The 26,484-nt window shown below is 39.7% G+C and overlaps 1 protein-coding gene across 4 annotated transcripts in view; it reads left to right on the forward strand.

The window, feature by feature from the left end:
• The first annotated feature begins 12,822 nt into the window (after positions 1 to 12,822).
• LOC124085882 (phospholipase ABHD3) overlaps positions 12,823 to 26,484 on the forward strand; it is a 73,279-nt gene continuing 59,617 nt past the window's right edge. For 3 of the 4 annotated variants that reach the window (XR_009226484.1, XM_046433907.2, XM_046433936.2), the window contains exons 1-3: positions 12,824 to 13,133; positions 13,625 to 13,788; positions 14,993 to 15,175. Coding sequence is in view for 3 of the 4 variants with exons in the window: in XM_046433907.2 (XP_046289863.1) it covers positions 12,972 to 13,133; positions 13,625 to 13,788; positions 14,993 to 15,175 (509 nt within the window). In the remaining variant the exon portion in view is untranslated. Of the gene's footprint in view, positions 13,134 to 13,624; positions 13,789 to 14,992; positions 15,176 to 26,484 lie in introns of all 4 variants that reach the window. The other variant, XM_046433918.2, reaches the window with a different exon arrangement.

Below are 26,484 nucleotides of genomic sequence, written 5' to 3' on the forward strand. Positions count from 1 at the left end.
GAGTGGGGATTGGGGCCACAAACTCATCTGCCATTGACCACTCCATAAGCCTTAAGGAATTCAACTTGCTTCTTTCCTACGCCTCCTCAGGGGGACTTCCATGTGCATTACTTCATTCTAACATGACTTCTTTTGGCCTTCATTTGGTAGTGGGAGAGATAAGGGATTGAACCCAGGGAGCTTAACCACTAAGCCACATCCCGACCCTCTTATTTATTTATTTAAGTTTTTTTATCTAGAGACAGGGTCTCACTAAGTTGCTGAGGCTGACTTTAAACTTGTGATCCTCCTGCCTCAACATCCCAAGTTGCTGGTATTACAGTCATGTGCCACCATACTCAGCGGGAACTACAATATATTTTTAATTGAATGTTACCCAAATTTATTTTGGTCATTAAGTGTATTTCTTGTGATTTCTGTTTTTTTTTTCCTGATACAATTTTTTTTATTTGTTCTAATTAGTTATACATGACAGTAGAATGCATTTTGACACATTGTACACAAATGGAGCACAACTTCTTATTCCTCTGGCTGTACATGGTGCAGAGTCACTCCAGTAGTGTAATCATATATGAATATAGGATAATAATGTCCATCTCATTCCACCGTCCTTCCCATCCCCACAGCCCCTCACTCCCCTCTGCACAATCCAAAATTCCTTCATTCTTCCCTACCCCCATTCCCACTATGGATCAGCATCTGATTATCAGAGAAAACATTCAGCCTTTGGTTTTTTGGGATTGGCTAATGCCTTGTGATTTCTATTTCTGTAATTCTCCCTATAAACCACTCTGTCCTCTGCCTGATTTCTGCTGCTGATTTGCCCTAGATATGAGGACGGTGAAGATATAGAATGTGTCCTATTGCAGGTAGAATTTTTCTTCATTCAAAATTAAAGTTAAAAAAAACTCAAATATTGCTAATTCCTCCTATAAACAATCAGGGAATCCACACAAAAGGGTTATACTTTGGATTCAAGTTTAACTTACTATTCATACACAGATAGAAAAATACAGAAATAATTGTAGATATGAATATGTTCATGAGTTAGTATATGTTCATATGTTACTTAACTCTGTTGACTGAGAGAGCCTAATAGCAATAATACCCTAATTGCAATGGATATATCCTGTGCTCAGATCTTGCTTTTTTTTTTTAATCCATTTGGTACTGGGAATTGAACCCAGGGGTGCTTAACCATTAGGCACATCCAAAGTCCTTTTACATTTATTTATTTATTGTTGGCTTTTTAAATATATTTTTATTTGTTCTAATTAGTTATACATGAGAGTAGAATGCATTTTTAAATATATTTTAGTTGTTGATAGACCTTTATTTTATTTATTTATTTATATGTGGTGCTGAGAATTGAACCCAGTGCCTCACACATCCTAGGCAAACACTCTACCACTGAGCCACAACCCCAGCTCCAGTAGAATGTGTTTTGACACATCCTACATAAATTAAGTATAATTCTCATTTTTTAGTTGTACATGCTGTAGAGTTATATGTCATATAATCATGTTTGCACATAGGATAATAATGGATTTTAATTTTTTGAGACAGGGTCTCACTAAGTTGCTTAGGATCCTGTTAAGTTGCTGAGGCTGGATTTGAACTTGCAATTCCCCTGCCTCAGCCTCCTCAGTCACTGAGATTACAAGAATGTGTCACCACACCTGTCTCAGATCTTGGTATCTAATGCCATCTCTCATTAAAGGAATAGGGCTTCTAGAGAAAGGACTACTTCTAGACCCAGGACAGGGGAAATACAAAACAAACCTAGAGTCCTGTAATACCAGAAAATAAGGAATTACTCAAAAGAAATAAAGGACGAGGGTATGTCAAAGGGGCCAGGAGCCAACATGAAAGAGCTTCTGATGGCCAAAGCTGGAAGAATTTAAGAAATAAAATAATATAGTTTTGGACTATAATCCAACAATAAAGTAAATATACATAGGTTCATATTGATATAAATAAATGATTTAGTAAATATGTAGGGACACAATACATTTCTTACAAATTACAAATAATATATTTAGGCACTCCCTCCACTAGGAGGTGATATATGATTTCTGCTACCTTCCTCATGAAAGTGAGCTAGACTGTGGTTCTTCCAAGTAATGACTTTGCTGTAGAGAAACCTGGCGAACACTGTTGAAGGATAACATCACCAGTGATACCATGTGGCTAATGTGTATCCCCTAATATGACATGATAAGAAGGGTACTTCATCTTTGTGGTATTCTTTACAAAAACCCATAACCACTCAAGTCATGAGAAAAAACATCAGACAAATCCAAATTGAGAAGCATTCTACAGGATACCTGACCAGTTCTCCTCAAGAGTGTAAAGTTACAAAAATAAGGGAAGACAGCGAAACTGTCACAAACCCATGGAGACTAGGGAAAAATGACTCTAAATGGAAGGTGACACTTTGGATCAGATCCTAAGATCAAAAGAGGACATGAATAGAAAAACTAGTGAAATCCAAACAAATCTGGAGTTTAGTTAATAATTAATGGGCCAATATTAGCTTCTTAGTTTTGACAAATATACCATAGTAATATAAGATATTAATGAGGATAAGAGGGTGAGGGGTGAACTCTGTATTATCTTTGCAGATTTTCTATAAACTTAAAATTATTCCAAGGTTAAAAAGCTATTTAAAACATACTTTTAAAAACAGTTTTACTCTAGGTCTGGGGTTGTGGCTCAGTGGTAGAGTGCTTGCCTTGCATGCATAAGGCCCTGAATTCAATCCCTAGCAACACACACACAAAAAAAAAAAAAAAAAAAAAAAATTATACTTTAGGGCTGGGGTTATGGCTCAGTGGTAGCACATGTGAGGCCCTGGGTTTGATTCTCAGTACCGCATATAAATAAATAAAATAAAGGTCTATTGACAATTAAAACAAATTACAAGAAAAAACAAACAGTTATACTGTAGCTGAGTACACTGGGGTGCATGCCTATAATTCCAGTGACTTGGAAGCTGAGGCAAGGGGATCACAAGTCTGAGGCCAACCTCAGCCATTTAGACCCTCGGGAACTTAGCAAGGCACCGTATCAAAATAAAAAATAAAAAGGGCTAGGAATATAGTCCAGTGGTAAAGCACCCTGGGTTCAATTTCCAGTACTAAAGAATTAAAAAAAAAAAATTTCCAGCCCCACCCACAATGTACACTTTTGTGTGTGTTTGTGTGTGTGCTGGGGATCAAAATCAGGGCGTAGCACCCCACAGTTTCATTATAAAGTCCACTGGACAATGATTACTGGCATACACTCATAGTTACTTCTCCAGATTTCTGAGTTTCTCCCTTCACAGCTTGACATTTTCCCTAAGAAAGTTCCCTTGGCACAAACGTATTTACCTCTTTTCCCCAAAATTCTATTGGATCTCATCCCAGTCACAAAGAAACTATTAGTAAAATCATTTTTAAGCTTTTTCTTCTTTTTTTAAAAAAATATATTTTTAATTGTAGGTAGACACAATATCTTTTTTTTTTTTTTAAATACACTGGCCTGTGGACTGATAGCTGTTTTTGCAAATAGTCTTTTTTTTTTAATATTTATTTATTTATTTTTAGTTCTCGGCGGACACAACATCTCTGTTTATATGTGGTGCTGAGGGTCGAACCCGGGCCGCACGCATGCCAGGTGACCGCGCTACCGCTTGAGCCACATCCCCAGCCAACACAATATCTTTATTTTATTTATATGTGGTGCTGAGGATTGAACCCAGGGCCTCACATGTGCTAGGTGAGTGCCCCACTGCTGAGCCACAAATTCAACCCAAGCTTTTTCTTTTATTACATGATTTGTGGGGGTGAGGATTGAACTCAACGCCTCACACATAGAACTCTACCATTGAGCTACACCACTGGTCCTTACATAGTATTTATAACTTACACAAATGTACAGCTGAAACAGTCTTGTTTTATCTCAACCCACACACACTGCCCACTGGAATATTTTGAAGCATATCTCAGGGATAATTTCATTAGTGAATCTACAATAATCCCTCTAAAAGGTAAGTACTCTTTAAAAAAAAAAACATAAACATGTTAGTATGATAGTATTACACAGTATTATCCCAAATATCCAATCCATCTTCACATTTTCCTTATTTTCTCAAGTCATTGTTTTTTGGTGGTAGCGGGGGGGGGGGGGGGGGGGGGACCAGGGATTGAACTCAGGGGCACTCAACCTCTGAGCCACATTCCCAGTCCAATTTTGTAGTTTATTAGAGACAGGGTCTCACTGAGTTGCTTAGCACCTCACTGTTGCTGAGGCTGACTTTGAAGTCACAATCCTGACTCGGCCTCCTGAACTGCAGGGATTACAGGCATGTACCACCGTACCCAGTTAACTGTCTTTTTTTTTTTAAGATTGGTGTGTTGAATCAGAATCCAAACATGAGTCACAGTGTGTTGACTGGTCTCTCAATTTATGGGTTTTTCTTCCCTCTTTTTTTTTAATTCTTTGAAAATAATATATTGAATAAACCAGATTGTTTGACTCATGGAATTTCCCCTATTCTGGAATTTTCTAATCACATCTCTGAGTGTTGTTGAACATATTCCTCTGTCTCTAATATTTCTATAAAATAGTAATTTGAGGGGCTGGGGGTGTGGCTCAAGCGGTAGCGCGCTCGCCTGGCATGCGTGCGGCCCGGGTTCGATCCTCAGCACCACATACAAACAAAGATGTTGTGTCCGCCGAGAATTAAAATAAATAAATAAATATTAAAAAAAAAAAAAAAAAAAAAAAAAAAAAATAGTAATTTGATCTAGAGACTTGAGCACTTTTTTTTTGGCAGAGTTTTTTTGTTTGTTTTTCAGGAATGAAATCCAAACATAGGTGATGATGTATATTTCGTATTTTAATCGCCTTGGAGTTCACTTAATTTCTGGATGACTTTTTTCTTTTAAAAAAATTTTTTGGTACTGAGGATTGAACCCAGGAGCACTTTACCACTGAGCTACATTCCCAGTCATTTTTATGTTTTATTTTGTGACAGGGTCTCACTACTTTGCTGAGAGGATCTTGCTAAATTGCTGAAGCTGGCCTTGCGCTCACAATTTTCCTGTCTCAGCCTCCCAAATTGTTGGGATTATAGGAGTGTGTCACTGCACCCAGTTGGATGATGATGATTTTTTTAGTGGTGGGGGGGTACTGGGGATTGAACTCAGGGAAACTCAACTACTAAGCCACATCCCCAAACCCTTTTTTGTATTTTTTTTAGAGACAAGGTCTCAATGAGTTGCTTAGCGCCTCGCCTTGCTGAGGCTGCCTTTGAACTTGAGATCCTCCTGCCTGAGCCTCCTGAGCTGCTAGGATTACAAGCACTGCACCTAACTATTATGAATTTTTGGTATTTAAATTGATCAAGAGAATTGTCCTAGCCAGAGCAATCAGACAGATGAAAGAAACTAAAGGGATACGGATAGGAAAAGAAGAACTCAAATTATCACTTTTGCAGACAATATGATTCTATACCTAGAAGACCCAAAACATTCCACCAGAAATATCCTAGAACTAATAAATGAATTCAGCAAAGTAGCTGGATATAAAATCAACACCCATAAATCAAAGGCATTTCTGTACATCAGTGACAAATCCTTAGAAAGAGAAACGGTAAAAGACCTCTACAATGAAAACTACAGAATGCTAAAGAAAAAAATTAAAGGAGACCTTAGAACATGGAAAGATCTACCTGGTTCTTGGATAGGCAGAATTAATATTGTCAAAATGATAATACTACCAAAAGCATTGTACAGATTCAATGCAATTCCAATCAAAATCACAATGACATTCCTCATAGAAATAGAAAAAACAATCATGAAATTCATCTGAAAATATAAGAGACCCAGAATAGCTAAAGCAATCCTTAGCAAGAAGAGTGAAGCAGGTGGCATCACTATTCCAGAACTTAAACTATACTACAGAGCAATAGTAACAAAAATAGCATGGTATTGTCAACCTGGTCCATTCATAATCAATTTTCCTATCTGCTTTTATGGTCTAGAAATTTGATTATTAAAGGCTGAAAAATAATGATACTCTGTTTCTTCCATTTTTTAATTCATTTTTTAGCTAGAATTCTTTCAGGGCTATTTGGTTATCCTAAGATATGGTTGTCACAGGAAAGTTTGATACAAGAAAGACAGAAAAATGCTGGCTTCTTTCCCTTTACTTAGTACTTCTCAGACTAATGAATAGGTGCCCTGCTATCTTCCAAAAGTGAATGAATTTTTCTCCAAAATTTACAAATCTTTGTATTAAAATTATTTATCTTAAAATTTATTTTGCAGTATTGGGGGTTGAACCCAGGGGTCTCACATGTGTTAGGTGAGCACTCACTACTATAAATCCTTATTTTTTAGAAAATGTTTTATTATGCTGGGTGTGGTGGTACACACCTGCAATCCCAATGACTTGGGAGGCTGAGGCAGGAGGATTACAAGTTCAAGGCCAGCCTCAACAATTTATCAAGACACTGTCTCAAAAATAAAAAGGGATGGAGATGTATAGCTCAGTGGTAGAGTACCCCTGGGTTCAATCTCCCGTACTGTAAAAAAAAAAAACAAAAAAACAAAAACCTGTTTATTCTGAAAAATATAATATTTGGGCTGCTATTATAAATGGTGTAAACATAAATTCTTAATTTGAGATAGTCCTGAAGTTTTCCCTCTGAACCCTTCACTGGTGACAAAAATATCAAGTAGATCTATTAGAAATGAGAAATTATAGGGGCTGGAGTTGTGGCTCAGTGGTAGAGCACTTGCCTAGCATGTGTGAGGCACAGGGTTCGATTCTCAGCAACATATAATAAATAAATAAATAAAAGGCCACTAACAACTAATAAAATATTTTTAAAAAGAAATGAGAAATTATAAGTCAGTGATTCTCAAACTATCTATATTAAAGGGTCTACTTTAAATATTTTTTAATACTTCTAATACATTGAGGATTAATTAATAAAAATTAATTACTGATTCATAATTCCATATAGCTTTGTGTTTACTAACACCAAGGAAGATGACTAGATGAATTGTCTTACCAGTACCTTAACCAAGATAATTGGCCCTAGTTTTAGTTGACTATTGTTGCCTAAGAAGCCATCCAAAATTTAGTGACTTAAATAACGCATGATCGCATGATTATCCCTGAGTTTTATAGGTTGGCTGGGTAACTCAAGCAGTTCTTGCTTGAGTCCTTTGTACAGTTGCAGTCAGATGACATCTAGGGTCAGAGTCATCTACAACTTGGGCTGGACTGGACATGCAAGAGGCTTTTCTTTTCTTTTTTTGTACTGGGGCTTGAACCCAGAGGCGATACCAATGAACTACTTCCCCAGTCCTTTTTAATTTGTTTAATTTTGAGACAGGGTCTCGCTCAGTTGTTTAGGGCCTCGCTACATTGCTGAAGCTGGCCTCTAACTTGCAATCTTTTGCCTCAGCTTCCTGAGTCATTGGGATTATAGGTATGTGCCACCATTCCTGGCCCATGAAGGATTCCTTACTCACATGTCTGGCACTTCATCTGGGTTAGCAGGAACATCTGGGAGCTGACCAGGTATTTCTCTTAATACATGCAGTCTCTCCATGGGATGAGCTTGGGCTCCTCACAGCATGATGACCTCAGCGTAGTAGGACTTCTCACATGGCAGCTCATTTCCCCAAAGTGCATGTTTCAAAAAGCTATGTTAGAAACGGTATGATTTTTTTTTTTTCTTTTGGTGGTACTGGGAACTGACCCAGGGTCTTGCACATGCTAGGCAGTGTTCTCCACTAAACTGCATAGCCAGCCTTTTTAAGTTTTATTTTGAGAAAAGATCTTGCTAAGTTGTCCAAGCTGACCTCAAACTCATAATCCTCCTGCATCAGCCTCCTGAGTAGCTGAAATTATGGCCTGTGCCACTGTGATGGCTCAGCTTAGACATTTCTTACCCCAGAGAGCTGTGTAGATTCCCAGTTTTTGGCACCTGGCTTCTCTGTGCATGGATATGGGCTGTATTCATCTTTTCCAGAATAAAAAGGAATGTTCTATTAGCATCCTGCTACCCTGGGCAAGGCCATAGCTACATACAATTCTACATCATAGCTCTGTTTTTACTTCCCTAAATTGTTTCTCCAAAGGCTGGAGATGTAGCTCACTGGGAGAGTACATGCTTAGCAGGAGGATTTAATCCCTAGCATCAAAAATAAATAAACAAAAATCTCCAGATACTTCATGAATTTCCTCTATAATCAAAAAACAATGTTTGTGGGATTACTAAGAAAGTGAAATCACATAGGTGGCTAGTATTAGACTTTAATCTATCTTATTACTTACAATATATTTTGTTTAGTGTGCTCATGAGAATTCCACTAATGAACCCTTACCAGTGCAGATCTTGTTGCAACACCTAGCCAATAAATGGACACATTCCTTAAAGGTTTATAAGATTAAAGCTAAGATTCTTTCGTGGTTTAGCTTTCAATCTTTTTTTTTTTTTTTTGATACTGGGGATTAAACCAATGAGCACTTTAGCCCTAAGCTACTTTTTTTTTTTTTTGAGACAGGGCCTCACTAAATTGCTGAGGCTGACCTTGAACTTTCAATCCTCCTGCTTCAACCTCCAGAGTGCTAGAATTACAAGCATGTGCCTAGTTTAGCTTTCAAATTTGAAACAATAGTAACTAATAAAGTTCTGTTTACTATTTTTTGCAAATACTATATTAATAATAACTTGATACAATTTGGGGGGTACTGAGGATTTAATCAAGGGTTGCTTTACCACTGAGCCACATCTCCAGCCCTTTTTATTTTATTTTATTTTTTTGAGATAGGTCTCACTAAGTTGCTTAGGGGCTTGTGGCTGAGGCTGCCTTGAATTTGCAATCCTCCAGCCTCAGTCTCCAGTCACTGGAATTACAGGAAGGCTCCACTGCACCTGGCTCACACAAGATACTGAATAAGCACATGTGAATCAAGGAGGTAGATGTCACAGGGAAACCCATTTTAGCAAGAAACAGAAGCATAAGTATAAGGGATTCAGAGCAGAGTCCAGGGCCTAGTGTAACTAGTGTGGATGCCAAAAACCACGGAGTGGAGCCCAGAAGAGGCAGGAGTATTGTCATCATAAGACCAGGTCCACAACTTTTTAAGGCGTTGTTCTTAACTTCCAAGCCTGGTTCTCTGGACCCTCTAGAGATTCCATCAGCTACCGAATACCATTATAATAAATTTTATTTTCTACTTATGCCCCAAATTGGATTTTGGTGCTTGTTACTAAGAGCCCTGTGCTACTATTGCAGCTGATTCCTACCCCAGCCTTTAGATTTTTCTATTTTGAGACAGGGTCTTGCTAAGTTGCTTAGGGCTCACTAAGTTGCTGAGGCAGGCCTCAAACTTGCAATCGTCCTGTGATAGTAGGAGCAAATGTGACTCCATTTTGTTTTATGACTTCATCCTGTAAAACAACCATGCCAAGTAGAAGAGTCATGACTGGAGCAAGATGTTCTTTTCCTTTTGCTATAGAAACCTTTAAGAACACGGAACTACCTACTGGGGCATTGTTTCTGTAACTAGGGTAACGGGGCTCTGTTTCTGTAACTGGGGTGACTAGGCTAACTGTAATTGGTTAGGCTTCCCTCCGCTTGACTGCACTGTCCCGCTTCTGTAACCTGGCTTGCTTGCATTGGCTAGACCCCCCCCCCCAATATCCCTTTTGCGGTTTTCAGGCTTATAAGGAGTGCCCTTGCAATTGTTTGGGGCTGATCAGGGGAACAGCTTTATGTTCTGGTCAGCCGCCACCGGAGTGCTTCAATAAAGGCTTGATTCGATTATACGTGAGTGGTCTGGAAGTCAGTTCATGAAACCCTGGGACAAAGCTTTAACTATAACAGTCCTATCTCAGCCTCCCAAGCTACTGGGATTACAAGCATACACTATGGTGCCTAGCTCTAATCATTATATTTAATTCAATTTAAGTGCTTACTCCTCTGTGGGAGGGCATCCCCCACGTGATTTGAGTTACCTCTCTGGCTGGGTGAGAGGTCCTTAGACACAGCTGTGTTAGAGCTTTCCCCACCCTTTTCCAGGTCTGAGGGCTTGTCTGTGCAGGGTTGTGCCTGGCCACTGCCCTGAAGACCCAGTCATTGTCCCTGACCTTAGGATGCTGCACCCCCTAACCTTCATTGGATGGAATTTTCCCCAATAAAAGCCCACTCCCTGGCGTGTTCTCTCTCTCTCTCTCTCTCTCTCTCTCTCTCTCTCTCTCTCTCTCTCTCTCGTCTCTTCTCTAAATCTTGCCACCGCATTAGGTGGCTGGAGGCGGGAGCTAGGAGAAGCCGTCTTGGAGCTGGTATTAAAGGTAATGAGAGTCTTGCCTCTTTAATTTAAAACTCCCTAATTACTTATGAACCGAACCTTCTTTCATGAAGCCAGTACTGGTCGCATGACAGACTCCTCTGTTATCACTCACCTAAAAAGTTATTGATCTCTTATTCATCATTGGATCCTCAGTGCCTTGTAAGCACCTAAAAAGAAACTAGTTGAGTGAATGAAACTCTCTGAGCTCTCATTTTTTTCATCTATAATTTGGGAGTCATAGTTTTTGTCTTAAGACTATGAATGTTCTAACCATCTTATCTTATAGACAAGAAACTGAGACCCCAAGAAGGTAGATGGTTTTCCAAAGTTTGGTGAATGAGTCAGGAATTGTTTTTAATTCCCAGGTCAGCATACTTTCAACACACCATGATGCCTATGAAATATTGCTATGGAATGTTTGTATATTGAAGTCCTAACTCCCAACATGATGGTTTTATAAGGTAGGTCCTTGGTAGGTAATTGAGTTTAGATGAGCTCATGGGGGTGCAGCCTCTATGCTGGGGGAATTAGTGCCCCTCTAAAGAGGAAAAGACACCAGAACTTCCTCTCTTCATTATGGTAAGGGGAAGGAAGCCATCTGCAAGGCAAGAGGGCTCTCCTGAGAATCAGATCATGCTGGTGCCCTAATATCAGACTTCCAGCCTCTAGAAGAATTGAGAAATAAATGTCTGTTTGAGCCATGCAGTATCTAGTATTTTGTTATAGCAGCCAGACCAAGACAACTTTATGATTCTTTAAAATTTTAAACTTAAGAAATATGCATTTATTGGTAGGTAGAGCAGAAATCAGGTGGACAGAGCAGAAATCAAGTGCAGGCAATATAAAGAATGTTGCATGTAAAGTGTCAGGGATGGCAACCAGTGTGGTGGCACTTGTATTAGGTGTCTGTGCTCAGGCATGAGTCAAAGAGTGAGAATTACTAATACATACATTATTTTGTTTAGTCATCTCAGTAACTCTATAAAGTAGAAATTAATATTTTATAGGTTTAAGAAAGAAAAAAATAGGCTCAGTGAAATAATTAAATTATCCTGGGTATTGGCAACAATCAAAGCCAATATGAGCTAGCTCATGTTATTTCCCTATACTAAGGTGTATCATTAATCTACTATTCTTTTTTTTTTTTTAAAGAGAGTGAGAGAGGGAGGGAGAGAGAGAGAATTTTAACATTATTTTTTAGTTATCGGGGGACACAACATCTTTGTTTGTATGCGGTGCTGAGGATCGAACCCGGGCGACATGCATGCCAAGCGAGCGTGCTACCGCTTGAGCCACATCCCCAGCCCATTAATCTACTATTCTAACTATGGTTGACAATTGAATATTTCGGAAATGGTAGACACGATTTTGAATGTACACAAAGAAATGACAAGTGCCTGAGATAATAGATATGCCAATTAACCTGAGCTGATCACTACATTTTATGTATATGTATTGAACCTAGAGTTGTTTTTGACTCCCAGGTCTGCATACTTTCTATACACCATGATGCCAGTCATGGCCTGGTGGTGCTGACCTGTAATCCCAGCTACTCAGGAGGCTGAGGCAGGATTCCCAAGTTCCAGGCCAGCCTCAGGAACTATTTGACAATTCTATGATATTTTTTCATAGTCTATTCCTGCCCTTACCTTCTTTAATTTGCCTGTTGAAATCTCACCACCTTTGTCACTTCTGAAAGGGAGGAGTTCATAATGACAGATTGTTAAATCTTATAACACTTTCATATGCCTTTAAATATTCTCTGACCTTTGTCGGTTGCCATAAATTAGCCTTAGGAGTACCTACTTCTGTTTCCTGTCTGCACATTAGGTAATCGGTGTGAATTTCCCATACATCTCTAAGTGCAAAGCATTAAGGAACCACAAATAAGCTTTTGACATTATTGAATCCTACTTCCTATTTTTGACCTTTTCACTTATGTTCAAGAACCACTTCTCATTTAAGTCATTTAGCTATTAAAAAGAGTGACAGAGAGATTTAAAGTCAAGTGTGAGCGTCCTCGCTGTTGAATGTTCGTAGGATTTTTTTTTTCTTCTCCCTTTTGACAGTCTTCGAGGGCAACCTAACTCCTGCGGATGTAGGCTTCCTTCACTACCTAGGGCAGTCTCCTCTTCTGCACGCTTCCGGTTCACAACGAACCGCTAGTTTACGGAGACCCGCGCGGCACCGGTCAAGGTCACCGGGGCAGGTGCCCGCCCCCGACCTGAAGCAACGCGGCCAGCCCGTTTCTTCCTCGCAAGTAGGCTCACGAGCGCTCTCCCCATTCTAGGGGCTGCACCGGCTGCCAGAGACCGAGCCGGGACACCCCGGTCCGCCCGCCCTCGGGCTGGGCTGGGAACCGCGCCTCTGGAAGGTTCCTGAGTGGCTGGCGGTGGGGGCGGCTCGGGGAGGCCGGGGCGGAGCCGGCGGCATCCGGCGGACCTGGCTACGCCTCCCAGAGCCACTCTGCCGCGCCCGTTGGCGGAAGCCGCGCTCCCCGCGCAGGAGACGCTCTAGTTCAGGGCGCCGGCGGAGCGGCACCCGCTTTCGCCCGCTCGCGGACTGGCTCTCCTCCCGCCGCAGGAGCGGCGCACCGCGCTCCCCGGGCCATGCAGCGCTTAGCTATGGACCTGCGGATGCTCTCCCGAGAGCTCTCCCTCTACCTGGAGCACCAAATCCGGGTTGGATTTTTCGGTTCGGGGGTGGGTTTATCCCTGATCCTGGGCTTCAGCGTCGCGTACGCCTGCTACTACCTGAGCAGCATTGCCAAGGTGAGCCGGGGGGCGGCGCGGGCGCCTGGCGCAGGGCCGCTAGGACACCGGAGGGTGGACAGCCCCGGGGACGAGCGAGCGTGCTGCTCCCGAGTGGTTGCCCTTGCCCCGGCTTCTGATGGAGCCCTTTGGGCGCGCGCGGGAAAGCTGGCCAGCCCCTGACCGCCTGCCTGAAGCTGGGGACCGAGGAGGGGGTGGGTCCTCGGACATTAGCCCCGACCCTGCTGACCTCGAAGCGCTGGCGCTACCCAATGCTGCTCCGCATGTTGTAGCACTTTGGAGAATGACTCCCTTACCTTAACTCTTGACCTTCCCCCAGTGATTTGGTAAATCACTCTTGTGACTGTGGATTCTTTGCATCAGTCTTCCAGGAAATGTAATCTGAGGGGTTGCGCGTGCGAGGGACACAAGGCTTTCTGGTTTCTTGTTTGGGGTTGGCAGAAACTTTGGTGTGTGCCGGATCCCTTCATTAATATTGTCTTTCCCTTTAGAAACCCCAGTTAGTGACGGGAGGGGAGAGTTTCAACCGCTTCCTGCAGAACCATTGTCCGGTGGTGACAGAAACGTATTACCCTACGGTCTGGTGCTGGGAGAGTCGAGGACAGACACTGCTGAGACCTTTCATCACTTCCAAGCCGCCGGTGCAGTACAGGAAGTAAGTAAATGTCCGTTTTCAGTCATTTTTCCCAAAATCATTTTTTTTGCTTGTTGTTTGTTTGTTTCTGTTTTGCATACTCTTAGTTCTCCAGTTCTTAGTAGAATCTCAGGTTTACTAAGTATATAAAACAGAAAGAAGGAAAATAGAAGGGATATCTTATATCCTACTTCCAGCTGCGGGAAATTATTGTTTTATTGCTCCCCCCAACTCCCCCCCACCCCCCCACCCCCCCACCCCCCCACTCCCCCACCCCCCCACTCCCCCCACCCCCCACCCCCCCACTCCCCCCACCCCCCCACTCCCCCCACCCCCCCCACCCCAATGCTGTGCCCTAAGGCAAATAGCTTATTTCTGAATGAGAGAAGTATTTGGGGGTTAGTGTTTTCCAGTTTGTCATGCCTCTGTCCCTGAAGACTTAGACCCTTTGATGATATATGCACCAACTCATTGATGTGTAACATACTGATGTGGAGTGAGAAAGATGCCAATTATTTCAGGTTTGTGTGCTGGACTCCTTTAGTGTAAAAGGTCTGCATGTTGACAAGCAAAATGGGTTCTTGGTGATAATATCCCCGAGGTGTTAAAGATATGATCCAGAAAATATCATTAACCTGGGGTTGAAATAGTGCCTACTATTAATTTCCCTGAGTCATTTAGTCTGGGGTCCCTTTTGTTGCTTGAAATTTTCACTATTTGGGAAAATTCTATTAAGTTCATTGTTACTACGTGAGAAGTACTTTAAATTATTTAAGAAGCAAATTTGTAGTATACTCTGCTCTGTGGGGAGATTTATTGAGTCAAAAGAGCTAGAGCAGTGATCAGATGAGCATTTTTCTTATTTAGAATTCCCTGTTGAGTTATCTGAGTGACCTCAATCAAATAGGGGTTAAATGCTAGATATTTGAGGAAATATTTGAGTAATGAGGAAATGATTAAGATAAATATTTGAAGTGCTTTCAAGTTCATTTTTATAGACAAAATTTTTCTTGGGCTGCTGGAAGTACATTATGGTATTAATCTTTATAACATCTTTGTAATGAAAGGAAATCATACATAGGTGTGTGTGCATGTGACTGCTGGAAAAAAAAAAGTCATTTTGTGATGACCAAATAACGGTGTACATTTATAGCATTAAGACACTAAAATTAAAAAAGAACTGGAAACACTTGGTGAGTAGTGTCTTTTGAATTGCTCCTTTCAGTGAACTTATTAAAACTGCTGATGGAGGACAGATTTCACTGGACTGGTTTGATAATGATAACAGTGTGTGTTATACGGATGGCAGTACCAGACCTACTATCTTATTGTTACCTGGCCTCACTGGAACAAGCAAGGAATCCTATATCCTTCATATGATCCATCTCAGTGAAGAATTGGGATACAGGTACCAGTAAAAGACCTTTTTCCACTTTCCACTGAATTCATCCTAAATGAGCTACAAATATATCTGCATGTGTGTTTCAGAAATATGTATTGTTTTTTGCATGGATTAAGCAATCCTTTAAGTTACAATTATTATTTTTTGCTTCCTTTTATCCCCTTTTTTGGGAAAATATATAGCTGAATCATCTCCTAAAAAATGGGACTTGGCTGGCATAGTAGGTGCTCAGCACACTTAGGTTGAATGAAGGAATGAAATTAGAATCACCTGAGAATTAAGAGAACCCCCCTCCCCCCATGGGGGTTGTGGCTCAGTGGTAGAGCACCTACTCAGCATGCATGAGGCACTGGGTTCGATCCCCAGCACCACATAAAAATAAAACAAATAAAATAAAGGTATTGTGTCCATCTATAATTAAAAAAATATTAAAAGAGAGAGAGAGAGAGAGAGACAGAGAGAGAGAGAGAGAGAGAGAGAGAGAGAGAACACCCTTCCTCTCCCCAAGATCTGAGAAACAGTAGAACCAAATGGAGGGAGTGTTGTGGACAACAATAGTTACAAATTCCAGAGACTACGCAGTAGTTCCTGTCACACTCTGTATTTGGACCTTCTGTTCACTAATTTTAGTCTCTCTGGCTAAGATCCCAAGTGTAAAAAATATTCAGAATCATCTGTAGGTCATCCTTATTTTTCCATTGGTGATCCATATCTCTTTTGTCCACCTAAATTTGTAGATGAGCATGGCTAATGTCCACTTGACGCCACAGCATTTTTGAGTAACCATTATTCAACTCAGTCACCAGGTACAATTTAATATTTTGCAAGTGACTTAGCATCTTTTAAGTTTCAAGTTCATTGATACCGGGGATTGAATTCAGGGCCTCATACATGCTAAGCAAGCACTCTACCACTCTATACTTCCAGCCCTGAGCTCTAGGATCTTAAAGCAAGGTCATTGTGAAAGATACTGGTTTTTTGGTACCTCAGTCTTTTTAGCTGATGATAATTACTATAATGGAACACTCTTTCATTGGCATTTAAAGTAGAGTTGTATCTCTCGTGGAACTTGGAACATTTGTCTTGTGAATAACTGATGTTATGTTTATGTTAATAAAAACAATTTGATGTGAAGGACGAAGTGCTACAGTGGTGAATTCAATTTTGACAAGTTAACTCTGATCTTTTATAGATAAAGCCTATTTTGTCTATGAAGTGACATTCTGAAACTATGATATGGTGTTCCATAAATTTTCTGAGCAGTAGCAGAAATTCATTTTTTCCTTGTTTAAGCACCAACCAGTTAGATATCAGGCTTGCTTACACTTTTTTTTTTTTTGCTAAAACTTAGTCATGCTCAGAAAGTACAGAAGACCTTAAAGCCTTTTTGTACATATTTAAATTGCTGATTCTACAGTTTGCCTGAACTGTCTCCCAAGACTTAGAAACTGCTTTTAAAAACAATGTAGTCCAGCCAGGCATGGTGGCACATGCCTATAATCCCAGCTACCCAGGAGATTGAGACAGGACAATTGTGAGTTGGAGGCCAACCTGAATAATTTAGCAAGACCCTGCCTCAAAATAAAAAATAAAAAGAACTGGGGATGTAGCTCAGTGATAGAGTGCCCTAGGTTCAATCCCCAGTACCACAAAAACAAAGCAGTTTAGTTAAGGGGCTGGGAATATAGCTCAGTGGTGGAATGCATGCTTACCATGAATAGGGCCTGAGGTTGATCCCCAGGACCAAGAAACAAACAAATAATGTAATTGAAACTCAAGGACTAAGTTTCATAACACCTGGTGTTGCTAGTATATATGGTTTTTGTCTATCACTTGTAAAAAGTTGCCAAATTTTATTCCCAGGTCTATCTCTACACTATGCTTCAAAGCAATAGTAAAGTTCTAAATTCCCTCAAGATTAAAATTGTCTCTCTATTGATTCTAAAAAGTTATTGAGGATATATGATAGAGGGCTTTGTGACCAGGTGTGATTGCACACGCCTGTAGTCCTAGTGGCTTGGGAGGCTAAGGATCATCAGCAAGTGATCAGTTCAAAGCCAGTCTCAGCAATTTAGCAAGGCCATAAGCAACTTAGGGAGAACCTGTCTCTAAATAAAACATAAAAAGAGCTAGGGATGTGGCTTAGTGGTTAAGCACCCTGAGTTTAGTCCCTGGTATAATAATAATAATAACAACAACAGGGCTTTGTGCTAGGTACCATGAAGAAATACAAAGAGTTATGAAATGTTTTTACTTGCCTCCAAGAATACATGATAGGGAAGCCTGGACCAATTAATCATTAGCTGCTTGAAAACGTAACCCATTTGAGTTTTTTTTTTTTTTTTTTTTTTTAATTTTTTATTGTGGGTTGTTCAAAACATTACAAATTTCTTGACATATCATATTCCACACTTTGATTCAAGTGGGTTATGAACTCCCACCTTCACCCCATACACAGATTGCAGATTCACATCAGTTACACATCCATTCCCATTTGAGTTTAAAGGGTGCTAACAATGAATAAGATTTGGATTTGTAGGGTGCAGAATAGATGAATAAGCCATTGTCAGTAGACTTTTCAATGGCCTCTGAACTTATGCTAATTTATTTTTAACTTCAAAGATCTCTGAATCTAGGTTCAGAGAGGCTGTATCAGTTACCCTTGCTGTATAACAAGTCAACCCAAAATTTAATGGCTTAACACAACAACCATTCTGCTCACAATTCTGTGAGTCAGTAAATTGGGCTGAGTCTAGTTGGGTAGGTCTTCAGGTCTTGGCCAGGATGATTTGTGTGTTTATGGTCAACTGGCAGGACAACTTTGTGCTTGGGGCCCTTCAGCTGGGATGACTCTTCTCAATTCTGTGTGGTCTCATTCACCATTGGGCTCACCCTGAGCTTGTTCATTTGGTGGCAGAGGATTCCAAGAGCCAAAAGTAGAAGCTACAAGGCTTCTTGAGGCCCAGACTGAGAATTTCCACAGTATTGCTTCTGCCACATTCTACTGGTCAAAGCAAATCAGATATTCAGCTCAGAGAAGGGAAATAGACTCTTGCTCTTGACAAGGAAGAGCCACAAAATAGCTGGGAATAGCAGTACACAACTGTAATTCCTGCAACTCAGGAGGCTGAGGCAGGAGAATCTCAAGTGCAAGGCCAGCCTCAGAAACTTGGTGAGACCCTATCTCACAAATAAAAAGTAAAAAAGGAATGGTAGCGTAGCTCAGAGGTGAAGTGCCCCTAGGTTCAATCCCCAGTAACCCCCACCCCCTTCAAAAAAGAGCTACAAGATATTTTTGCACCGTACCACAAAAAAAAAAAAAAAAAAAAAATCAAGTAGTTTCAAAGACCACTGAGGTAAAAAATAGATCTGAAAGTTTAACACAAGGCTGATTTGAGTCCTTAGGAGACAAAATGGTACTAAGTCATCAATACTGTATCAGGGGATCTGGCAGGGAACAGGGTGTATAGAAGGCTGTCCAATATGGCAGCATGTATGTGGGCTTTGGAATCAGGCCTGAATTGACATCTTGGAGCTGTCACTTACTGAGTGACCCTGGGCAATATAATTGAACTTCACATCCAGGCAGGGTGAAGTACACTGGTAATCCCAGCAATTTGGGAGGCTGAGGCAGGAGGATTGCAAGATCAAAGCCAGTCTGAGCAATTTAGTAAGATCCTGTCTCAAAGGGCTGGGGATACGGCTCAGTGGTAAAGTGCCCCTGGTTTCAATCCCCTCATACCAAATAAATAAATAGATAGATAAACAAAACTTGGCACATCACAATTTTCTCACCTACTTCAGTTGAAATGTGTAAAGTACATGGTGCAGTGCCTTGCACAAAGGGAGTCTTTAGAAAGTATTTATATCTTCCTTCTTGTCCTCTATTCCCTGATCCGAGTAGAAAAATGTTTTATAATTTAGAAGAGGAAGTACAAGCCAACCTACCTCTTAGGAAATATAAATGTCTAGTTTGCTTGCAAGAATGCTTGGGTGTTTTTACATCTATTATACAGAGACTTTCATCGACAGTATGACTAATCTCTGTAGTAAGGGATACACTTGGCCTTCTGGCCCCAGTTATTATCTGGTCTAAAATTGAGTGTTTAGAAAGGGTTGTGAATTCCATTAGGTCACCAGGAAATTGTTGGTGCTTCACTGGTGAGAGATGAGTTAGACATTAGAATCTCATTCTCACCATATGGACAAATGAAACAGAAGAGTTTATTGCTGATGCTAAACAATTTCTGAAAACGAATAAAAACAAAATATTTTTCTGTTAAGTTTCACTAATTCAAAATTAATGATTGATGGGATGGAAAGTAGGCTAAAGTTCTTGTAAGATAAGTGTGAACAAAGGTGTTCCAAAGTAAGTCAAAGGTAAATAGAATTGGATAGGGAATATTTGGCCTGCTTTTATTGACCATCTTCTGGGAGATTGCAGAACATCTCTCTGGCACATACCCAACCCTGAGAGGAGAAAAGTGCTGAACCATTCAAATTCTTCTAAATTTCATCAATCACTTAAGTCATCCACCTCTTAGAGGGTGAGTAACATAAAGAAAGCAGAAGGCCAAGGGAATATTTAGAGAGAAACCCTCCTCATGGAAACCCAGAGAACAGGAGAAAAGATAGTTTGCTCTAATGATTTACACCTGTGCAGCTGAAAAAGTTGTTGAGATCTTATCTATATTTTCTAGATTGCTTTTTAAAAAAATCTGCAAGACAGGCATGGTGATGAACTCCTGTAGTCTTGTTCCTCCTGCTGCTCAGTAGGAAGCAGGAGGATTGCTTGAGCCCAGTAGTTCAAAACCAGCCTCTGTAATGTAAGTGAAAATCTGTCTCAAAACAAGTAAGCAATTCCATGCAGAAACATAGCTTCATAGGTATTATTTTATGTTCCTGGATAATATTCCATTTTCTTAAATCTTTTTCCCATTCTCTGAATTTGTCTTCAATACTAAAACAAAAGCTAGGAGAAAAAAGTAAACAACAACATCTATATCATCTTTTACCTTGACCTTTTTATTCGTATAATATTATATTCCACCCCCAGCTAATATTAAAAGAATGTCTCATCCAGAATTACATAATAATAGGATCATTGAAATCTAGGTCAGTCATTAAGTATTTTGGGACTGTAAAGAACAGTATCAGAACCTATATTCCCAAAGAGCATGTAGTCTAGTTGAAGTGACAGAGTCCAGAAGTAGGGAAGCATGCATTAGAAAGGACCCGGATTGGCTGCATGTGACAGAAAACAAAATAACAATGTTTAAAAGAGACACAGATTTATTTCTTTCTCATGAAAAAAAATCCAAGAAGGTGGACCACAGCTTTCCTGGTGTTCTACCCTGCCAGGAATCCAGGCTCTTATCATGTTGCTTCGACTCTATAGTGCATTCCAGGACCCAAGAAAGCAATTAAAATGATACCCCCAAAGTGCCATCTTTCTTTAAAGATGCATATCCAAGGGGCTGATGGGGAGGTGTAGCTGAGTGATAGATGTTTGCCTAGCATATGTGAGGTCCTGGGTTTGATTCCTAGCACTGCAAAAGAAAAAGAAAAATCCAGCAATTGTGCACACCACTTTTGCTTGTTTCTCATTGGTCTGCACTTAACTGCAAGGGAAGCTTAAAAATTAAATTTTATTTTGGACGTCTGTTATTGAGGAAGAAGGGGAAGATGATTAGCAGCCTCTACCACTGAGCAGTCAGAGAGTTGAATGTAGGATTCTGAAATATCAGAACCAAGAGGGACATTTTGTGGAGAGATGGAGTAGGTCAGCAGAGTCAGATATAGCTGGAAGGGCAAGGAGAACATTTGATGAGTCTGGCAGAGGAAGAGTTGTTAGAAGAGGGAAAAGGATCATTCTGGGGTTTTCAATATTGTAAACATTGCAGACTTGTGTTTCAAGAAATTTCTTATTCTCATGCCACTTGATTTTTGGGGGAGTGTTGGTTGTTTGTTTTGCTACTTAGAAAAAGCACTGATTTTATATGATTTGGCAGGATCAAAGTCTTTTATTTTTCACTGCAGATCACACTTACTGGTAGCAAGGATGCCATTGTCCATCCTTTATATTTTTGAGATTTTAAAGTGGGACATGATTTTAAAAGTGGTTCAAATGTGAAAATTTGACTGCTTTTTTTTTTTTTTTTTGGCCAGTGCTGGGGATCAAACCCAGAGTCTCAGGCATGCTAGGCAAGTATTCAACCACTGAGCTGCAACTCCAGCCTGGCTGCTTTTAAATCTTTTAAATGTTCATTTGTTTTCAAGTTTGGGGTTTGGGCCTGAGAAATTTTTTATTTAGGAGAAGCAACAGCCATAAATATATGACTTTCTATGATGTTTAGCTCTTCTTGCAGCATTAGAGGTGCCTTAGGGGTCATCTGTAGACTTTGAAGGAGGCAAAATGAAGGGGGTTAAACAAAGAAAAATGAGGCAGTGAAAAAAGTGTGAGTTCCATTCCCAGTGGCTGGGGAGGCTGAGGCAGGAGGATTTTGAGTTCAAAGCCAGCCTCAGCAATCTAGCGAGGCCCTAAGCAACTCAGCGAGACCCTTTCTCTAAAAAGAATATTTAAAAAGGGCTGGGAATGTGGCTCAGTGTTTAAGTCCCCCTGGGTTCAACCCTCAATACCAAAAAAAAAAAAAAAAAAATGCGTCCCCACTGCCTCCTTCCAATCTGACAGCAGTATCCTAAATAAGAAATGATTGTGAATTAACACCAGAGGATATTTTTTAGCTCAGTAATTCATTTTTGTTGTTAAAACAATTTGGTTTTTTAAAGTTTGGAATAAGGTTGTCAATTGATTATTCACAAGACTAGCTATGTTAGTTAATGCATATTAAAAAACACCAAAGAGTTTAGCCTATTTAATAATATTCTGGGGAAAGTTATGATGGATTCTGACAAGTGGTGCCATTCTCTAGAGAACTCATTAGATATTCTACTACAAAACGATACCTCATTGAACACACTTTCAGAGACAAAGCTCTTTTTATCAGTGTTGGTATGCCCATAAGGGTACTCTGTGTTCAGAACTCCCATCTTTCATGGAAAAAGACTTGAATGTTACTAGCTCAGATTGCATGGGGTAGCACAGTGAGGTGGTTAAGAGGATTCTTCAGTCAGATCTGCCTGGCTCTGCTCTGAATTTAGCACATGAAATTGTATCCATTTTTTCATTTGTTTTTGAATATAATAAAATTGCCATTGTCTGCTTAGGGCATTAATCAAATGCATTTCTTGGTGTTGAAGTGTTCTTAAATCATATTTTTGTTAAATGTTTTAAGTAATTTATTCTTTTTATTCTAATATCTAATCTTCCCGTCAAATAACTTGTATGTCCAGGGACAGATTTTATTAAAAATATTATTTTTAGTTATAGTTGAACACAATGCCTTTATTTATTTATTTTTATGTGGTTCTGAGGATTTGAACTCATGGCCTTACAATTGCCAGGCGAGTGCTCTACTGCTGAGCCACGACCCCAGCCCCACAAACAGATTATTTAACCACTCTGCACCCCACTTTTCTCCTTTGTAACAATATCTTACACCTCCTAGTATTGTGAGGATTGCTTGTAATGTATATAAAGGATATTAACTGGCACCTGGCCCATAACGAACAATTAAAAAGTGTTGGCTATGAAATCTAAGAGTGAATCAGGGCCATTGTTTAGCTTATGGAAGAGCCTCACTATTCTGTTCTAGTCTCTGTTCTAGTCTCAGAGAGAAATGAGGTGCTTACTGTGTAGGCCCTATTTACCAGGAAGAAAGCATTCCAAGAAGGTGCAGAGACAATAACGTCAGTATGCCTGGCCAGGCAATGGGTGGTCCAGGAAGCAGGAAGGAAATGCCTTACTAACAGTGGCTGCTGGAGTCTACATCATCCTGTGATACTTGTCTCTGGTAATAAAGTTTCCAGCAGTGACTTGTGATTTATGTTAGTAATGAACACTAGGAACATGAAACATAGAGCTAATTCAACTTGGTATTTAGTTGACAGAATCTATGAAAAATATCAGAGACATGGAGTAGAATGCAAATGAGTAAGATAGAATTTGAGACCCTCAGAAAGAAGCTCCATAACTTTGAGTGTCAGAGATGACAAGGGAATAGGAGGGTAAGATTCCAATAAAATAATATAAAAGAGCACTGAAATAATTTTTTTTTTTTTAACCAGGGGATTCAACCACATCCCCAGCCCCTCTTTTATATTTTGATTAGAGACAGAGTCTTGCTGAGTTGCTGAGGATGGCTTTGAACTCCTTCCTCAGCCTCCTAAACTGCTGGGATTACAGGTGTATGCCACCATGCTAGGCTGGAAAAGATTTCCTGATGCTAGGAAAATGCCCTATCACTGAGCTTACAACCCCAGCCTCTTAAAGAGAATTCTTTTTTTTTGGTACCAGGGACACTTAACTACTGAGCCACGTCCCTAGCCCTTTTTGACATTTCATTTAGAGACAGTCTCACTAAGTTCTTTAGCACCTGGCTTTTACTGAGGCTGGCTTTGAATTTGAGATCCTGCCTCTACCTCCCAAGCTGCTGGGATTACAGGTATATGCTACCTTACCTGGTTTAAAGAGAATTCTTTTATTTTGGTGGGGGTACAGGGGATTGAACTCTGGAGCACTCAACTACTGAGCCACATCCTCAGCCCTTATTTGTATTTTATTTGAGTTACTTAGCGCTTCATGGTTGCTAAGGCAGGCTTTGAACTTGTGATTCTCCTGCTTCAGCCTCCCAAGCCTCTGGGATTATAAGTGTGCGCCATCACACCTGGTTTAAAGAGAATTCTTGATGCTAGTTGTATATAAGTTTTTCACCTTCCTGACATTAAGGATAATTTTGACTCTTTTTTCCCCCTCTGGCCACTGGTTTTGAAATATGCCTAAAAATTTTTTTGTGAACGAAAAATTTATTTGCTCATTTCATTAAACATTAACTTGCTGACTTGCTGTTCTGGTTTTTAAATTCATAGTGTCACTTAGAACTTTTGATCAGCAAAAGATAACCAGAATTGCTACTTTGGTTTGCTACAATTAAATTTAGCTTTGGAGGGGGGGAATTGAATAATAGATACGAAGATATAGTTAGATAGGAGAAATAAGTTCTAATATTCTATAGCACATTAGGGTGAATATTGTCCACAATTCATTGTGTATTTTATTTTTTTAATAATTTTTAATTGTAGATGAACACAGTATCTTTATTTATTTATTTTTAAGTGGTGCTGAGGATTGAACCCATTGCCTCACGCATGCGAGGCAAGTGCTCTGCCACTGAGCTACAACCCCAGCCCTCATTGTGTATTTTATAAAGAACTAGAAGAAAAGAGTTCAGGGGTTCCTAACACAAAGAAATGATAAATGTTTAAGGAGATAGAAATTCTGATTACCCTAATTGATGATTACATATTGTATACATGCATCAAATTATCACACTATACCACCTAATATGTATAATTTTCATGTCGTTTGTGGGGGGGGTACTAGGAACTGAACCCAGGGGCACTTAACCAGTGAGCCACATCCCCAAATCCCCTACTTACTTTTTTATTAATTTGAAAATATTTTTAGTTGTGAATGGACCTTTATTTTATTTGTTTATATGTGGTGCTGGGAATCGAACCCAGTACCTCACATCTGCTAGGCAAGCACTCTACCACTAAGCCACAACCCCAGCCCTGTTTTTCTAAATTTTGAGACAAGATCTCACTAAGTTGCTTAAGGCCTTGCTAGATTGCTGAGGCTAGCCCAGAACTTGTGATCCTCCTGCCTTAGCCTCCTGAGTTTCTGGTATTACTGGTGTGTGCCACTATGCTGGGCTTGTGTTTGATTTCTAAAGCTTTATACTCTAGAAAAACTTACTTGGACTATGGTAATTTATTTTACTACTTTTTTTTCTTGGTTCTGGGGATTGAATTCATGGCTTCATGCATGCTAAGCACATGCTTTACCCCTGAGCTACATCCCTAATCCTTCCTTTTACTACTTTTATGATGTAATAAGTTTGGCAATGTTCAGGAATTATAATAATTTTTTTGTATGTTTGGTGCTGGGGATCGAACCCTCTACCATGGAGCCACATCCCTAGGAATTACAATTTCTTGAATAATTTTTCTGATATTGCTGATTGTAGTGTTCAATAAATATAAATTAGATTAATACTTTGTTATTAGTTATATAGTTTACATTTTAATGATTTTTTTGTTTCACTGATATAAAGCATTAAAACCAATATGATTGTGAATTTTCTATTTCTCCATTTATTTCTGTAAATTTTTGCTTCTTACATATGGAAACTCTGATATGCATTACACACATGATTATGATTCTTGATCTTTTTTTTAATATTTTTTAGTTGTCAATGGACCTGTATTTTATTATTTATATGTGGTGCAGAGAATCAAACCTAGTACCTCATACACACTAGGCAGGCGCTCTACCACTGAGCCACAACCCCAGCCCTGATTCTTAGTCTTAATGTGAATTAAGTCTTGTATCATTATTATTTGTCCTTAATCTCTGGTCATGAAGTATATTTTATCTGATATTATTGTAGCCACTCCAGCCTTCTTTTGCTATGATATGTCTTTTTTCATATTGTAACTTTCAAAATATCTCGTTTTATACTTAAAGTGTATGGGTTGTAGACATATATTTTGAACTTTCTTTTTTATTCAGTCTGAAAGTCTCTAGTTTTTAGTTAGAATTTTTAGTCCTTTTACATTTAGTATAGTTATTGATATGGTAGATTTAAAGTATATCATTTTATTATTTGTTTTCTGGAGGGTTTTTGTTTATTAGTTTTTTGTTTGTTTCTCTGTTATCCTCCTTTTAATCTGAGTTCATGTCTTTTTATATCAGATTTGGAATTGGAGTTTTTTTTTTTTTTTCTTAAATACTTTTCCCCATTCTTCCTGTCCTCTCCTTTAGGAACCACAGTTACAATATCTTTTGATATTGTTACATAGATCACCAGGGTTCTTTTTTTTTTCTTCTTCTTTCAATGGTGAGGATTGAATCCAGTGGCTTCCACATGCTAGACAAACTGATCTAATACTGAGCTGCATCCCCAGCCTTGTTTATTTCATTTTGACATAGGGTCTTGCTAAGTTGCTGAAGTCCTCACTAAGTTGCTGAGGCTGCCCTTGAACTTGCTATCATCCCCTCTCAGCCTCCCAAGTCACTGGGATTATAGGTGTGTATCACCATACCTGGAAGTTTTCGAATTCTTTGCAAACATTTTTTATGCCTGTATGTCCTTGAGCTTTAGTATAATAGCTGCTTTAAATACTCATCTGCT

This window comes from Marmota monax, unplaced genomic scaffold (assembly GCF_021218885.2).
Source record: "Marmota monax isolate L192 unplaced genomic scaffold, Marmota_monax_Labrador192_F-V1.1 WCK01_AAM20220418_F8-fsc00126, whole genome shotgun sequence".
NCBI lineage: Eukaryota > Metazoa > Chordata > Mammalia > Rodentia > Sciuridae > Marmota > Marmota monax.